This window comes from Centroberyx gerrardi, chromosome 15 (assembly GCF_048128805.1).
Source record: "Centroberyx gerrardi isolate f3 chromosome 15, fCenGer3.hap1.cur.20231027, whole genome shotgun sequence".
Lineage (NCBI taxonomy): Eukaryota > Metazoa > Chordata > Actinopteri > Beryciformes > Berycidae > Centroberyx > Centroberyx gerrardi.
The window spans coordinates 7002420-7018196 of record NC_136011.1 but is presented as its reverse complement, the minus strand read 5'-3'; the positions used below and the strand labels follow the sequence as shown (position 1 = coordinate 7018196).

At 44.7% G+C, this 15777-nt stretch overlaps 1 protein-coding gene across 1 annotated transcript in view; it reads right to left on the bottom strand.

Moving 5' to 3' along the window:
* The window catches only part of adgra1b (adhesion G protein-coupled receptor A1b), a 122338-nt gene that overhangs the window by 66963 nt on the left and 39598 nt on the right, over positions 1-15777 (bottom strand). Inside the window, exons 8-12 of the mRNA XM_071910482.2 lie at positions 12032-12196; positions 9514-9733; positions 8864-9013; positions 7560-7721; positions 6970-7191 (exon numbers count right to left, since the gene is read on the bottom strand). Coding sequence (XP_071766583.2) covers positions 6970-7191; positions 7560-7721; positions 8864-9013; positions 9514-9733; positions 12032-12196 — 919 coding nt within the window. The remainder of the gene's footprint in view (positions 1-6969; positions 7192-7559; positions 7722-8863; positions 9014-9513; positions 9734-12031; positions 12197-15777) is intronic.

The following is a 15777-nucleotide window of genomic DNA, read 5'->3' as shown; positions in this document are numbered from 1 at the left end:
CCAGATCCTGGGGTTTTCAAAGGAAAATAAATCACCCTTTCTCCATTAAAAATACGTGGAAGCACAGTGGCCGCATTTTTCAGCAGTTTTTTTTTTCCTGTCCAATTTCTTCATTAATGTCCATGGTAAAACTAGGAAGAAAAAGTGCACTGCACTGTCATCTTTTTCTTCCCAAAACAAATGAGAGAAGCACCAAACTCCGGAGTCATTATTTTCTTTCAGACTCCCTCTGTAACGAGTCACAAAGAGATTTGACCGAATTCGATGTGAGCAATGTGCGAAAATGGAGGAGATCAATCAGCAGGTGAATACTTTTTCACGTATTTGCCACAGGGCGCATTATGTAAGCCGCTGATGTTGTAAGGCTGCGTTTTATTATGCCACTTTTTGGCAAGGTGTCGGCACAGCGGGGCCATATGCTGTGTGTCTTAGTCCAGTTGGACCCGGAACAGCTCTAAACGGTGCTGAGCCTCTGCCAGAACGAGACAGAGAGGAGCTCGGTCAGCCAGTCAGTCAGTCAGCTACACTGGGATGGAGAGAACAGACTGGAAAAAGAGCCTTAGTTTGTGAGGAAGCCTGAGGGGTTTTAGCAGCCTATCCTATTAATCGCTATTAAAACCCCTTCTTAGAACACTCAAAAAGTTTGTGTGCCGCTGCTCCTCTTAATGAGACATTGGCAGCGGTCTCCTGTTAGCAAAGTCAATGGGGAATGAAACCATTTCTCTCAATATCGCATGCAAGCCATTTCCTCCCATAAGCTGCAAGAGTGAGAATATTGTAGAATAAGAAACAGAATGGCTTAGAGGGGCTTGTATGCAATTTTAAAGAGTGACTGCAGGGAGCCGGGAGAGGAGGGAAGCGTAGTGATGTTCTTCAGAGAGTACAGATGGGCCAACATATAGAGCATCCGGGAGTGTCTCTGTTTATGCCTGCTAGCATCAAAACTTATTAATTCTTACCATTTTACAATCTGCTGACGTTGAAAATATGTCAGCATGGCTAACAACAAAAAATAAAAAATGTATCTGTTTAGGTTTGCTTCACCGCCGGTCTAAAAAAGCGCATTTTGGACAGGAATCGATGAGCGGCTGATGACTGCGTACCCGGTTTGTATCTTTTTAGTATCTCTTTCCCTCGATAACAAGCTGCGGCGCTGTGTGTCTATTGCAACCTTCATAGGGCGCTGGTAAACTGAACAGGGCTGACTGATGAGTCATAGGGGAGTGTGTGTGTGTGTGCGTGTGTGTGCATTGTGTGCGTTTGTTTCTGCACTCCTGAAAAACAGAATGGATTTTCTCACTGCAAACTCACACTCTGGACACAGACGCCATCTTCCTGCTGGGAGGAAAGATGGCTGCGTTCACACTGCAGGCCTTCATGCTCAATTCTGAATTGCTGCTCATATCTGATTTTATATTAGATGTTTGGGTGACTGTTCTTATCTATTCTAATATGTAACCCATATCCGATAGCAATATGAACTGAAAGCGATGTCGAAAAGTGTGCACAGAGTAACAATAACAAAAGACGTCCCACCTGTTTTTGTACCTAGGCTTCTTGTTTCAACACATTTTGGTTTCAGTATGAGCCTTCAGGTTTTGACTGAGCTGAGGAGTCTCCCCAAGTACCAATTAAGTCTGTAATTTGGGTTTCTTTCCATTGTTGTCTCTTGTTGTCCTCCATGCTAACGCTGCCCCAGCCAAGCTGCCGCGGGCGCCAAAATTATGAAAATTGTCTCAGATGAATGATGTATGTAGGCCTTACTGACACTCCAATTTGAGCATTCAAATACAAGTTGCATGTAGGTTGCATGCCTCGGGATCCGAGTTTGTACCACATATCCATGTGGAACACACTGGAATTGGAAAAAAATTGATTCCATGCAGCTGTTCACTCTGATGTTGTTGATGCTGTTCACGCTGATTAGAAAACAACAGATTTGTGTCACATGTTAGGGAACAATCTGAACTGGGACAGTATGATATAGCCATAAAGCAATGGGACCAACTCCTCAATGGCTTTCCTTTCCATTGGTACCGACCAGGGTTGAGTTTCCTGATAGTAAATGATCTTGAAAACTATACTTCAGACACAGTTTACAGAAAGTTACTGAAAATTTCATACTAATTGAAGATCAACTTTAAGAATCCCATGGCGTAAGGCATAACAGATCGATTAAAGGAATCATCAATTTCATGAGCCGAAAGCATAACAAGTCGAATTAATCATCAATTCATCATCAATCAGACATAGGTTATAGCCTATAGCATTGCACTTTTATCTTGTCGCATGTCGATTTTGAACGTGCCTACTATTTAAATGCACACGTAAGATATATTGCAATTTGATTCCATTTATCACCTAGTCCAAGGGGCACAGAAAAGTCTAAGCTTATTCCTTATGATAATGCAGCCTACTGCTGTGTGCAGCATGAGCCAAATGGTGCATCACTCAATTGACTTTTAATGTGCAATATGGAATTCAAATTGATTATTATTAATTTATGTCAGCAAATTGCACCTACTCCAACATCACTGAACCTCATGCCTTGCTCAGCGTGGGGTATTAATGTAGACTACGGCATATGCTCGAATTTGGTGTAACCTAATAACAAATACATTGGTGAAAGAGGTAGCATTATTTATTTATTTATTTTCACAATAAGGATTGGGGTACAACAGCAAATGCCTCTAATGCGTTTGTGGAGCGTTTGTGGAGCGCAGCTTATTTATATTAATAGGTTAGGTGAGACAGCAGCCTCTGTCTGCAGTGTAGGATTTTTCCTTCATAGCTACTGCAAAGAGATACTTGAAATTTCATGACTAGTGCGCGAAAAGAACGAGAGATTTCACGTACTACTTAAGTTACGATGGGGATTTCGGGAAACACTGATGAAATGAGAACTACTTCAGGAAACCCATTGCAGATCCGCGGCCCAGCGGTTAGAGAATCCGTCAAGATACTGTCGATCCCCAGCTGATTCATACCAGAGACTTAAAAGAATGGGATGTGATGCCTCTCTGGAGAGATGGACTGTTGGTAAACAGTGGTGATGGACTGGTGTCCTGTCCGCTGGGGTGATTCATGCCACAGAAGCTACTGGCCTAAAAGCCATCTTGGCACTGAACAAGGCTTTCTTGCTTTTCTATATGTGAAACTCAGAGCAACATCCACTACAGAGCACACTGCAGCCAGATACTCCCCCCACAGGACCTGGGCTATTTGAATAAAATCAACTTTTATCTCTATAGCACATTCCATGCAACAAAGTGTTTTACAGACATATTAAAAGCAGTTCTGGGTCATGAAAAAGATAATAGAAGCAATATAAACAACATCATAAAGGGACACAAGAACAGGAGAAGTAACGTTTAAAAAGTGGAAAAATGATAGAATAACCTGATTATGGTACTGGATGTGAAATCAGAGGCCTTTGTGTGCGGTGTGTGTATGTGTCTGTGTGTGAGTGTGCAGTGTGTGTGTGTGTGTGTGTGTGTGTGTGTGTGTGTATGTGTGTTTTTCAGAGGGTGCCAGAGCATCTGTCGCCAAAGTAAAGGGCCTGTGAGACTTTCCCAGATTGTCAGTAATTGCCGAGGCCTTTCCCATATGCCCTGAGAGAGAGAGAGAGAAAGAGAGAGAGAAAGAGAGAGAGAAAGAGAGAGAGAGAGAGGGAGAGAGAGAAAGAGAGAGAGAAAGAGAGAGAGAGAGAGAGAGGGAGAGAGAGAAAGAGAGAGAGAGAGGAAGACACTGTAGGGGGACAGTTTGAGCAAGGCACTACTCCCCACCCCACCACTGTTGGTGCTCTTAGGTATGTGTGTGTGTGTGTGTGTGCGTGTGTGTGTGCGTGTGTGAGAATCGCCCAGGGAGGACAGGCTATGTTCATTCTGCACATTAAATGAGGTGGAAACAGAATTACACTTGCTCACCTCATGCCCCCGAAAACCGTTCAAGAGAAAATTTCTTCCTAAAGATAACGCAAATAGAATTCTAAAGCAAGATCCACAGCCCAAAAATGACCATACCTCCTTGGTGAAATGCCAAAAAATGCAGCATAATAGCGCTTTCAGTCAACTGTTACCGCAAGTTTACTGAGTTGTGCAGAATCTGTTCACACCTGACTGCTTAGTAAGATAGGTTATATGCGTTTATGTGTATAGTGTGTTCCACATGCTTTGGCAATGTAAATGCATTTTGCCACGCTAATAAAACGCCATTTGAATCTAATTGAAATTGAATGTGTGTAGCCCTCCCTCCCCCTGCATGCACTCCCCCAGACTATTGCTGTAAATGGGGAACTTCATTTGCATCATGTACTGCACTGTTCTTAGTCAACATGCCTTGTTAAATAAAGATTAACTGAAGGGAGAAATGGCTTTAGCCTCATCCAAATGTTCAGCAGCCCTACTACTAATGTGATTTCTCCATGCCTGCTAACCAGTGATACAGTAATAATCACCATCACTGTCTTTGGCATGTAACTAAAAACACAGTAGCATTGCTTTATACAGGTGATTTGACATATCATCATGCTATAACATGATTGGTCATCTAAAGAAGGAAAACACCACATGATGATTTTGCATAACATGATGTAAATACACTATTAATAGCCCATTTGCTTACATGCTTCAAATACCACAATGGGCATTTGTTACCCTACCTAAAGATATAACATAATTAGAGGTGGCACAAATACATGCAAAGTCAATGCAAGGAGGCAAATTGAGTGAGATGGATGCAACTTTGCCCTATGCGGCGTAAACAGAAGTGAAGAGGTGTTCGCTCCAGGTAAAAATGTTCAACTTGAGCAAGAAATCTACCTGACGCAGTAAAGCAAAAGTGAATCAGCTTCAAGCAGGACTCCATCCAGGTGCCTGTACATTTATTTCCAAAATAGACGACAAGCTCATTTTGGCGGTGTGCTGTTTCCCTGAGCTCTATGACACAACAGCAAATATTAAAAAGAGAAGTCAAGAAAGGTGTCAACCAAATCCACTAATCATTAACGGCTGTGGCAATCGCTCTGGCTGCTTTCTGTTGTGTCAAGCGATGTCATGACAAGTGCTTGCATGTTGTCACACCAATTTTGCGTGCTTATTATTATCATTTTAAGTCAAACTCATGTGAGTAAAGCAAGGTGCAATTTGACCATGTTTCCCATCTAAACGTACAGTTAGAAACAGGCTATTTTTGGAAAATGGCTTTTATTTTATCTGCACAGTGAGATGCCATAACTAATTAAAACCACCATATGGTAAAAAGTTGCATTGTGAAATATTTAATTTATGTCACATATTTCATCATTAAGACCCATAACAACTTTGCAAGCAGAATACAGAATTCAATACAATGAAGAAGCAAGACAGGAGTTGACTTGCGTTAATATGAAGCTCGCCTTGGCTACTATTAGAGAAACAGTATTACTTGAGAATCAGGCAATTATCAGATGTTTTCCAGTACACAGCGCACCAAGCCATCCTCTCATATTTACTGTCTGTGAAAAGCCAAATCCAACATACTGCATGGAGTTTGGTGCTGTCAAGTGTGCACACTTGAGGACAGGGAGTGCCAAGGCTTGGGGTTGTGCCCAACTACTTGGCCTTAGCAGAGGGAAATCAACACCCTCTCTTTTCTTGGACTCAATTTGCGAGTGCAGGGAAGTCTGTCAAAACCATGAAGTGCCGCGCAGAGATGTGTTCTCAGCGTGCTAATTGAAAGAAATGTTTTCCTCCTAAGTTTGCCTCCTAATTTGACAAAGTCCATCTGGAGCTCATCAAGAGGTGATCTTGAGCAAATTTGTTGTGTGGCATTTTTTTTCCCCCCTCTAGATACTGGGGGACTGCAGTGACTCTCTGATACAGTTGACTCAGCTCAGCTCCCGGTAATACACACCCACACACACACACATACACACATACACACACGCATACACACAGCCTGGAGCTAGAACCTGGCTAAGTGCTGTAATTGCTGACGAACCACAGCGACTTGACACCGTCTCACCAGAGAGGAAAAAGATGAGGGAGACGAAATGCAGACACTGACAGACAGACAAACACACACCCGTACACACACACTCTCGCTGATACACACTAACAAGTACAGACGGTATACACACACACGCACGCAGACACACTCGCGCGGACCGAATAGCTAGAGGGTACAAACTGTTAAAATATTGCAGAACTATGCCACTTCAATGCCAGGGGAGTTGAATGTTTTTCCTGCCGTCTGCATATGCAGAGTGCCCCTTGTCTGTCGACGCGGTATTTGTCATTTGGGAGGGCCACAACCGGAGCCTCGGTGGGGCCGCGGCTGACTTAAAGTGACAGGGACACAAGGCCGCCGTATCCATCACAGGGGAGTGGCCTACATTCACTGACTCCCAAATTACCGCCCCGTTCGCAGCCCTCTGCTCCCTGTGCAGCCCCACCTATCACGGGCTGATCTACGGCATGCCAACGCACCCAAACAAGGTGTCATCTCGCCGGGACAAATAGACAACAACGGGCTTAAGGGCAGACCGTAATGCTCCTCACACACTCTTCAACCGCGCGGTGTCGGAGAATGCGGTTTATTGCGCCCAAGAGCTACGAGCTTCGTTGTTCCAAGTCGTTCGCCCATTTCTCACTTTTTATTTCTCTCTCTCTCTCGGCTGCTTTCCTCTTCCTCCTCCTCTGTTCTTTCAGCCCATATTCTCTCTCTCTCTCCTCTCATCCCCTGCGCTTTAACAAAGTGTCGAAAAACAACAAAAAGTGTGTGGCCTTTCAAAAAAACACTCGCAGGGGGAGGGGGAGAGAAAGAGAGCCATTCAGAGGACAACATTTACCAGAGACCTTAAGGCAGGTTCCGGTAGATTCCCCCCCCCCCCCCCAAACACACAGACACACACAGAGCTAAGCAAACGAATGGCAAGGCACATTTTTTTTTTTTACAAAGTTTCACGCCATTTATTAACCCGCGCCATACCTTGCTGAGATGACTGGCCGGCGAGCCGCTGCCGTTGACAGTGTGGCATTTGAAGTTGAGCAACGAGTCCCCCACGCCATCCCGCTCCCTGCTCATGTCCTTGTCACTGTGGGAGTGGCTGTCAGGGGGCGCCGAGGGGGGCTGCTGGAGCGCCGTGCAGGACAGCCCGAGAAAGTTCGCCGGCCGGATCAGAAAGGCCTCCAGCGCGATGTTGGCGGACACCTGGGGAGAGAGGCGGGAGGGTGAGGAGAGAGAGAGAGGGGAAGGGAGGTTTGGCGGGTGGCGGAAGAGAGACGTACATTCTAGATTTTTATATTAGTCATTTTCATATTAGTCATTTAGCGGGTGCTTTTATCCCGAGTGACTGCGGCGAGGGGGGGAAAAAATAGACGGAAGCGAGGGGAAACAAAGAAAGGAAGCCATTTATCTTTCTCATGCCTCAGTCGAGCTATCTGCTGGGGCCAAATTAACTTCCCATTATTCTAAGCCGCGAGAAGAAAGGTAGAGCTATAGGACATTTGAGTCAGATAACCCACCTTTGCCCAGATTGAGTGTGTCGGCGAGCGAGTGTGTGCGAGTCGAAGCCATACCTTGGATATGACCTGGTTGTCTCCGGTCAGCGCCAGGTCGGCGATGCGCTCCACGCACTGGACGATGCGGGTGCACGCCCTGGCCTCATTCTGGGCCATCCACAGGATATGCTCCTCCACCAGCATCATGTTACTGGCTATATCTGATATATAGTCCCCCAGCTGTGGAGACACACACAAGTGATCATACGTACGTACACGGCCCACACACACACACGCGCAGACTCATCATGAACATCAATCATACGCGCAACAACAGCCACATTTATAATCTCCAGTCAGAATTATGAGGGAGGCAATGGTGGCTTCATTCATTATGGGGAGATTTAATTTAGATTAGCAGTTCCAATGGGGCATAATCGCTTCCTTGGGATGGCAGTTCGCTATTTACACCTACTTTTCATTGTTGCATCATTTGACTGCTCTTTAATGGGTGAATGAGGGTGGTCCCAACTGGATAAAACTTCTAGTATCTTCTAGTAATATCACCTCTCCAGTGACCTGCGATGAGCGATCAGACAAATGACAGCTCTTCACTGACTTGAACACCCTTCCCCCTCACACACCCTGACCTTCTGCATGACGTAAAACCCCTCCGATCGCCTCCGGCCACAGACAGAAGGTAAGTTCACTTTGGGTAAAATCTAGCTTGGCCCAAAAACAGATGGATCTTCATAACCATAATTGTCATTCAGGTCCATCATCACCATAAGCAAGAGGAAAGAGTACGAGGTGAAACGTTAAGCTGTCTGGAATCGATTGGAGGCTCGAAGCCAGAACGGCAGCGCATTGCCGTGTCTGTTTTTTGGGCAGCCTCTGCTATTGGCTGAAGTTTCCTCCTCACCTACTCAGTTTAAGCTCCTGAGAACCCGTCGTTAGCTCCATTTAAGCTGAGCGAGTCAACCCCCTTTTTTTCCCTGCTGAAGCTCGGGAGTGTTTTCTTGCCCTCGTCCTGCTTAAGGCAACAGCAAATCATTGCTTTCGGAAAACGAGCACATGCATAAATAATGTCAGAACGGGAATAGCAGCTAACAATATGTGCAGTCCCCCCCTAAATTGCATGTTAGCAGATTGCTATGGCGGTGAAATTTGGGGAAAATAGCAGTCGGAGTCTAGTATTTGAAGCTGGAGTCAAACAGACTAGCCTATGACTGCACTATAAACAGCCCATCCAAGGGAAACAGTTTGGCTTTCTTGATTTTATTGTTCCTGGAATTGGGAATGAGAGGTCAGACACATTATGGAGTATATTGGCTGTTGAGAGTGTGTATGTGTGCTGTGTGTGTGTGTGTGTGTGCTCTCACATCTCTGCGTTGCTCCACCAGCCTCGTCAGTCTCTCCACCAGGTGCGTGACAAAGATGACGTCCATGACGTCAGTGAAGTGCGCCGCCCTGCTGGTGAAGGCCACTAACTGCTGGCCCAAAGGCTGAGCATTGGTGGTATTAATGGTTATCTGGAATAACAAGGAAAATATGCAGCAAGGAGAGGATGATCACACAGACCATCATCATATTTTCCTATCAACAGACATATACAGTATACAGTACATGAAATTGCTATGACAAAACACCAATAAATTGCTCTAATATTATTTCATGTATTGCATGTAGGCGACTGAATCTGATTAAAAAGCTTTAATGAAGGACTCCCTTGAGTTATGCAGAGTAAAACCAGCTTCATAAGTCAGTTTGTAGCATGCATATGTAAAATCATACATGCACACATCCACAGATACCTGCAGGCTATAGCTAAATCACTAGGGATGTTTATGCATCTTAGCAATAAAAACATATTACATCTTAGCATATTACAGTCTGAAGAGGCAGACAAATATGTAAAAGTCAACATGGCAAGCTAACAAAATTACAAGACAGTTGTTTAGAGCCAATTCACAAAATGCGTGGTTTGGATGAGACTCTCCACTCGGCACTAGTTCTCCATGCGGATGTATACCTGGGTGAGCTCATGCAGCACGCGGGTCAGCTCGCTGGCGTACGGGCACTGAGTGTAGTCCTCCTCGGCCCAGCGGCCCGCCCGGTCGCAGCGGCGCCACGCCTTCTTCTCCCTCTTGCTGGGGTGGTGAGGCGCGCCGCCGGAGGGGTGGGGGGCCGAGCCGAAGGTGGCGGGGGCGCAGGGCAGGAAGGCCAGGATGCCGGCTAGGGTCTTGGGCCACCTGCCACAAGAAACATCTCCAAATTAACTTTGGTGAGCTGACTTTAAAGAGCCCATGAAACGCCATCTTTGCTTCCTTGATTAGAATAGAAATTGATTGGAATAGAAAGGCAGTTTCATTTGATGGGAGGGGCAGAAGGGCTGAATAGTTCAAAAATACTGTATGTGATGGTTGAAATTTTTATTTACGCCTACTAGTGCAGCATGAGGTCACTATCAGAGATGCACTGTTTTCCAGGAGGTAAAAGTCATTTCATGGGGAGTTTAAGAATTTTGGAATTTACACTCTGTGCACCAGATGGCAATTTTACTCTCACTGTAATTAGGAATTTATTGCTTTGCATATTCTTCATTTCCTTTATGGCTACCGCTGATCATTTCTCAGATGACTGACAGGTTTTGGCATCTGATTATGGAACATTGGGGTATTTTATTGATCACTTAGACTTTCAGTTTAATTCACTTCAACTTTAGCGTCATTCCGCCTTACATGTGCACAGTCAAACAACAACTTTTTCTTGGAGTGTTTCAGCGTGAGGAGAATCACAGTGGCAGGTGCAGAGAATTCAAGTATCAATATTTCAGATTCAAGTTAGAAACTCTTCAGAAAATTAACCCTAAAAGAAGAAATGAGTGTTATCTATGACCTAGAGAAGTGATGGAGACGCAGAAGTGAAGACTTTCTCGATGGTGTCATTAACAGGCAGATCCTGGAGCTGCTCTACTGACCACCTTGTGGACACTGTGACAGCAGCCAGAGTCATTTTACAGGGAAATGGACACACTTCATTTTCTGGTTGATGCCTCTTAGTGGTTCAATAAAATAAAGCTCATTTGAATGTAAAAGCTCAACCAAACAACTATATTCCACCACATTAGCCTCCAATTCACTGACAATAAAGGGGCTCCAGGTTTTCGTTACTCGGTGACACTGTAGATTAAAGTCTTATTTCTCTGGTTCTGCAGCCTTAGGAAAGAGCTGCTCGAGTTCGCACGTATCGATCGAACCGTTAAGATCAGAGGGAAAACACGCAACTTTGATTTTCACCTTAAGGCAAAGTCAAAATCCTGCTGCAGAAAAGTAGCCTAAGTGACGCTTATTGGCGACATTCTGACTTTACCTAAATGAAAATAAAGGAGCGCCACACTCAGAGGAGGGCTGGTAATCTGTTCTGAGGGTAGGGACCTGCCTTCCCCTCCGCCCCACCCCATCCCCCTTTCCCTCTCTCTCTCCCTCTCTCTCTCTCTCTCTCTCTCTCTCTCTCTCCCCACGTTGTTACAGCGGTGGCTACTTAGTAATAAATGGCACTAATTTCACTCCCCCCCCCCCCGCCCCAACAAAAAAGGGGTCTCATTTTCCAGCCCATTACGTCGGGGCTCCGGCAGAAGCAAAAGGCTCTCTGCTCGCCGCGCTGGATGTGGGCTGTGAAAAGTACAGCGGCTACAATGGAGCGTACACGACAACAACATACCCACTGGGGACGTGAAGGTAGGAGTGGGGGGTGCAACTACAAGACTTCAAGGTGCCCAGATAGACAGAGGACAAGGAGAAATGTGGCGGGGGTGGGGGTGGAGGTGGAGGTGGAGGTGCGGGCGCCTGTCGGTGCCTTTCAGCGGCTAACTTTTCCCCCTTTATGTGAAATGCCAGGCTAGTTCACTCCAATTTTGTTATAGTACCGCAATAAAGCTGGACTACATACAGTGGCCATTTTTGTATCAGGGGGTTCTCAGACATTTTCATATCACATACTAAAGAAAGAAAGAATGTATGAATTGTCTAGACTGTACAGTATGTGGAGAGATAATAGCGGTGAGACTGAAACCTATGATTAGAGTAGTCGTTCTTATACATTCTCTAATTGGGATAATTTCTAGTGAATGAAATTATAGTGGAATGAAACTATTCCTCATTTCCCTTTAGGACCCCACTTTGAAAGCCGCTGGCTGATATGAGGTGGATTGACATGCCACACAGTGTGTCCTAACACCCTGGGGACGGCTGGTAAACATATCGCAAAACTAGTCCGATTCAAAAGACGAGCTTTTCATTTACATCCGCCTTTGTTTTCTTTTCCGGAGGCGGTTTCCGACAACGAGCCGCATTCAGATAAGCGACTATAAGATTTCTGCATGCAATGAATACTCTTTAAATGCTATTAATCTTGCTGCTGAGCCCTCTTGGTTCAAAGTCACCGACATACTTAAAGCTTAACATTTCACGTGGATGCAGCATGTGAGGCCGTTTGACTCCCCTCACCCCCCCACCCCATCACCTGGTGACCGCTGGGAGGCGACTCACCTGAAGTCCCCCTTGTTGTTGGTGACTCTGTCGGCGGCGCAGTACGGCGCTGACGTCTCCAGCACGACAATCTCCATCTGCCGAGACCTGTTGCCACGGGAACTGGTCACCAGGCACTCCCAGATGCCCGCGATGCCCACGTCGATGTTGGAGAGGACGACCTCGCTGGAGGCGGAGTGAGAACGCAGGCTGTGAAACTGTGTGTGTGTGTGTGTGTTGTAGTTTTTATGAGCATCGAATGTCCTCAGAAGGATAGAAAGATGAGGATAAAGTGAGGAATTGCCGGTCTTCAATTCTATAAGGAGTTAGTTTAGGATTAGGGCTTGGTTTTATAGATAAGAGGGTTACAGCTAGGTATGTAGTGGAGAGTGTTAAGATTAGGGTTAAGGGTTAGGGAACAAATACAGTCAATGGAAGGTCCTCATAAGGATAGAAGCACAAAGATGCATCCGTGTGTGTGTTACACAAACTAATTCAAGAGGCCCTTGTGTGTGTATGAGTATGCACTGGCTTAAAATGTTGGCTGTGACTTAAGATGATCATTACTCACGCTTATCTTTCCTACTTTGTCACAGCGATTCCTATCTCAATGGAAAATGCCTGATTAAACAAAGGATGGTGAAACAGTGACAAAGAGCCAACGCAGGCCCTTTGCCAAACCGACTAATCTGGAGGATTTTACTTCTTATGTAAAAAAGAAAGCCAGCGGAGATTGCTAAGCAACGGACATTATCACCATGGAAATACTTCCTCCCTGAGAGATGCCAACTGTTTAATTTACAAATACATTCCAGCTGTAGTCAAATACACATCTTTTTCTCTCCTCGTGTGTACTTCAGGGAACTAATGCCTTTTTCTGCGATTTAATTAATCCACGCGCGTCACGGTGTTCCCGCAAAATACTGTAGTATTTTAAAAAGTACGTTTTTAAATGCGATTTAGGGGGGACAACGCTCCACAAATGGGCATGTGTGACAGTTGACATTCAAATTATAAGTGACAGGCTGGAGAAGGGACTTAAATCTTCCACAGCGAAAATGATTAGTGTGTGAGCGCTCTCTGATGTGGAGGAGTTTTAATCCCTGACAACGTCTCTCGGAACAGAGGATGTGGGGGAAATATTTATTCACAAACACAAACTGCATTCAATCTGTCTCTTTCTCTCTGGCGCTTTTTTCTGTCTCCATCAATATTGCTACTACTAGCAATACTACCAGTAGGAATATTTACAAAGCATTTTTCAAAACTACATTGTAAAGTGCTATCAGGAAACCACTCTAACCCAGTATTTACAATAATGCAATAATAATTGTAACAATAATATTAATGAACAATAGAGAATTAAAGGAAAAATCCACCGTCAGATACTCTTACAGTGTAGTACGAGAGTAGAGAAGCGTTGTCATTTACTTTTTTGGTGTAGGCCCACCCACTTTCCTTCAACCTGCCTCATCTACTTCTACTTCAGTTAGTGATTTTCTACATTTCCCAGAATGCCTTTCGACAGCCCCCAGAGAACAGGCAGGTCTCTGGGGGCAGCTGTGGGTTATCAATGTAGATGGGGAGAGCGAATGTGATAGCAGTAGTGAGAGTTTTAGGGTGAGAGTCACACCCTTTACTCAACATGCAATCTGTCTTGTGGCTGCATTGCATTCTGGTCTATCGAGGCTACTGTCAGTGGAGAAACTGGTCTGTCTGCCGCTTCTACGATGGATTTCATAAGATGCATAACATAAATGCAACCAAATGTCAGTAAATATCATGAGAAAGTTTATAAATATAAGGTATGAACAGCCTAATATTTTCAGACAGTCTAAACCAAAATGTAGCTCCAGTGATCTGAATCCACTAGAGGTAACCTGTGTGCCTAAAAAAAAAAAAATGACATCACGTTCTGGCCCAATGTAAACTCATTTCCGCTGCTGTTTGTGTTGCAAGAGGAAGCAAAGGGAAATATAAGCATGCTGTTATATTCTAATCCCCTGTACCAAGCGGACTCAGTGACTTTGCTTCAATGACATTCTGCGGGGGAGTTGGGAAAATGAATAAAATAAGTCTCGATTCCATCTCCTCGCGTTCCACCAAAGCTCTCTTTTCGGATCGCTTTTCTAAAGGGCCCTAAATCAGATTTTGAACGCTTGACTGAGATGATGACATTCCGGGGCCGGTGTGTAAGCGTGCGTGTCTGCGTGAATGCGACGCGAGTGTGTTTGCATGTGCGTGAAGCGCCAATGTACAGCTGCCTGAAACACAAAACACACTCATGGGCATTTTTTTTTATTGTTTTTTCTAAAAAAGCATTTTCGCACCGATCGTTTAATTGTTTCGACAGGAGTGTTTTGAAACATTGAGATTAAGGGAAAAAAACTTTTGACATACAAGCATGTCTTGCATGCGTCCCCCTGAATCTTATTCTGGGGGGATGAGTCACCCTCCAGAGTCACCCTCCAGAGTCATTGTGAGGAGGGAGTCTGTATGTCTAGTTCTCTCCATCGTCAAAACATTTAGGTTGAAGAGAAATTAATAAATATTTCTTTTTTTGCCTCTGGGGTTTCTTCTCCCATGACTGTATCCAGGAATAGGCCGGTCCCACTGTGTTGTGTAGCTGAGAGTGGCAAATTGAAGGCTCTCTGAATGTGTCCTAATCCGCTGATAGTCAACTCAGTGCCGCTACAGCCTCGCTCATCTCACCAAACACCGCCAGACCAAAATATAACAAAGCCCATTCTCTCGCTCTCTACTTCCAAACCTCTCCTTCCCCTGGCTTCTCTCTCTCACACAATTTCTCTCTCCTCTCTCTCTCTCTCTCTCTCTCTCTCTCTCTCTCTCTCTCTCTCTCTCTCTCTCTCTCTCTCTCTCTCTCTCTCTCTCTCCACCTCCCCCTTTAAAACAGTAGCCCTCCTCATCCAAGGGATGCAACCGCAAAGTAGAGTTTTAGGTCTCTGGTTGGGCCTTAAATAGAAACCCTCTGGGCTCAGTCCAAATATCAGCCTGTCTCTATGGGACAACGGTAATAGAGCAAACCACAATGAAGACGTATGCTGTAGTAGTTTGGAAACCTAATTTGGACAGATTATATGGACAATATGTGGGGAGGTAAAGCAGAAGGCCCTATATGCACAGGACTAGTCTTATATAAGGACTTCATGTAATTATTGAAATACCCACCAACCTCTGCTTTCATGAAACGCATTTGCACAGGATAATGAAATTGCCTGAAATGACCAGTTCCCCAAATGTATAAGGTCAAGATTTCACAATGGCATTTCCTAATTTAGCAACGCAAAACTTGATGTTTGCACTGAAAATGCATTCAAAACCTTCCTCTATAGATTCCACTACTGCTTCCATTTTTCATGAGGAAGGTATAAATTGTGCATGTAGACGTAGAAGAAGAAGATGAAGAAACCAAGATTTTGATTCGGGATTAGTATTATCAGGAGATCTCTGTTTTCACCAAATTATGGTATGGAATTTTTACTCCAGGTAATATTGGGGCTTTAGATTCCCATCAGTGTTAGATCCAGGGGCTTGATGAGCAAAAAACACAATGTCTTCTGAATTCAAAACCGCAAGGTTCGGCATCATTAACGATCGAAGCGTGCAATTTGTCTATGAATGTTTCAGGAGAATGTTCACATGATAAATTATCGGAAACTACGAGAATTATGCTGGATGTGACATTGACTTGAGTTTCCTGCTGAGACCACACTGCAAAAATATCTGCCATAGCAAATCATTACTCC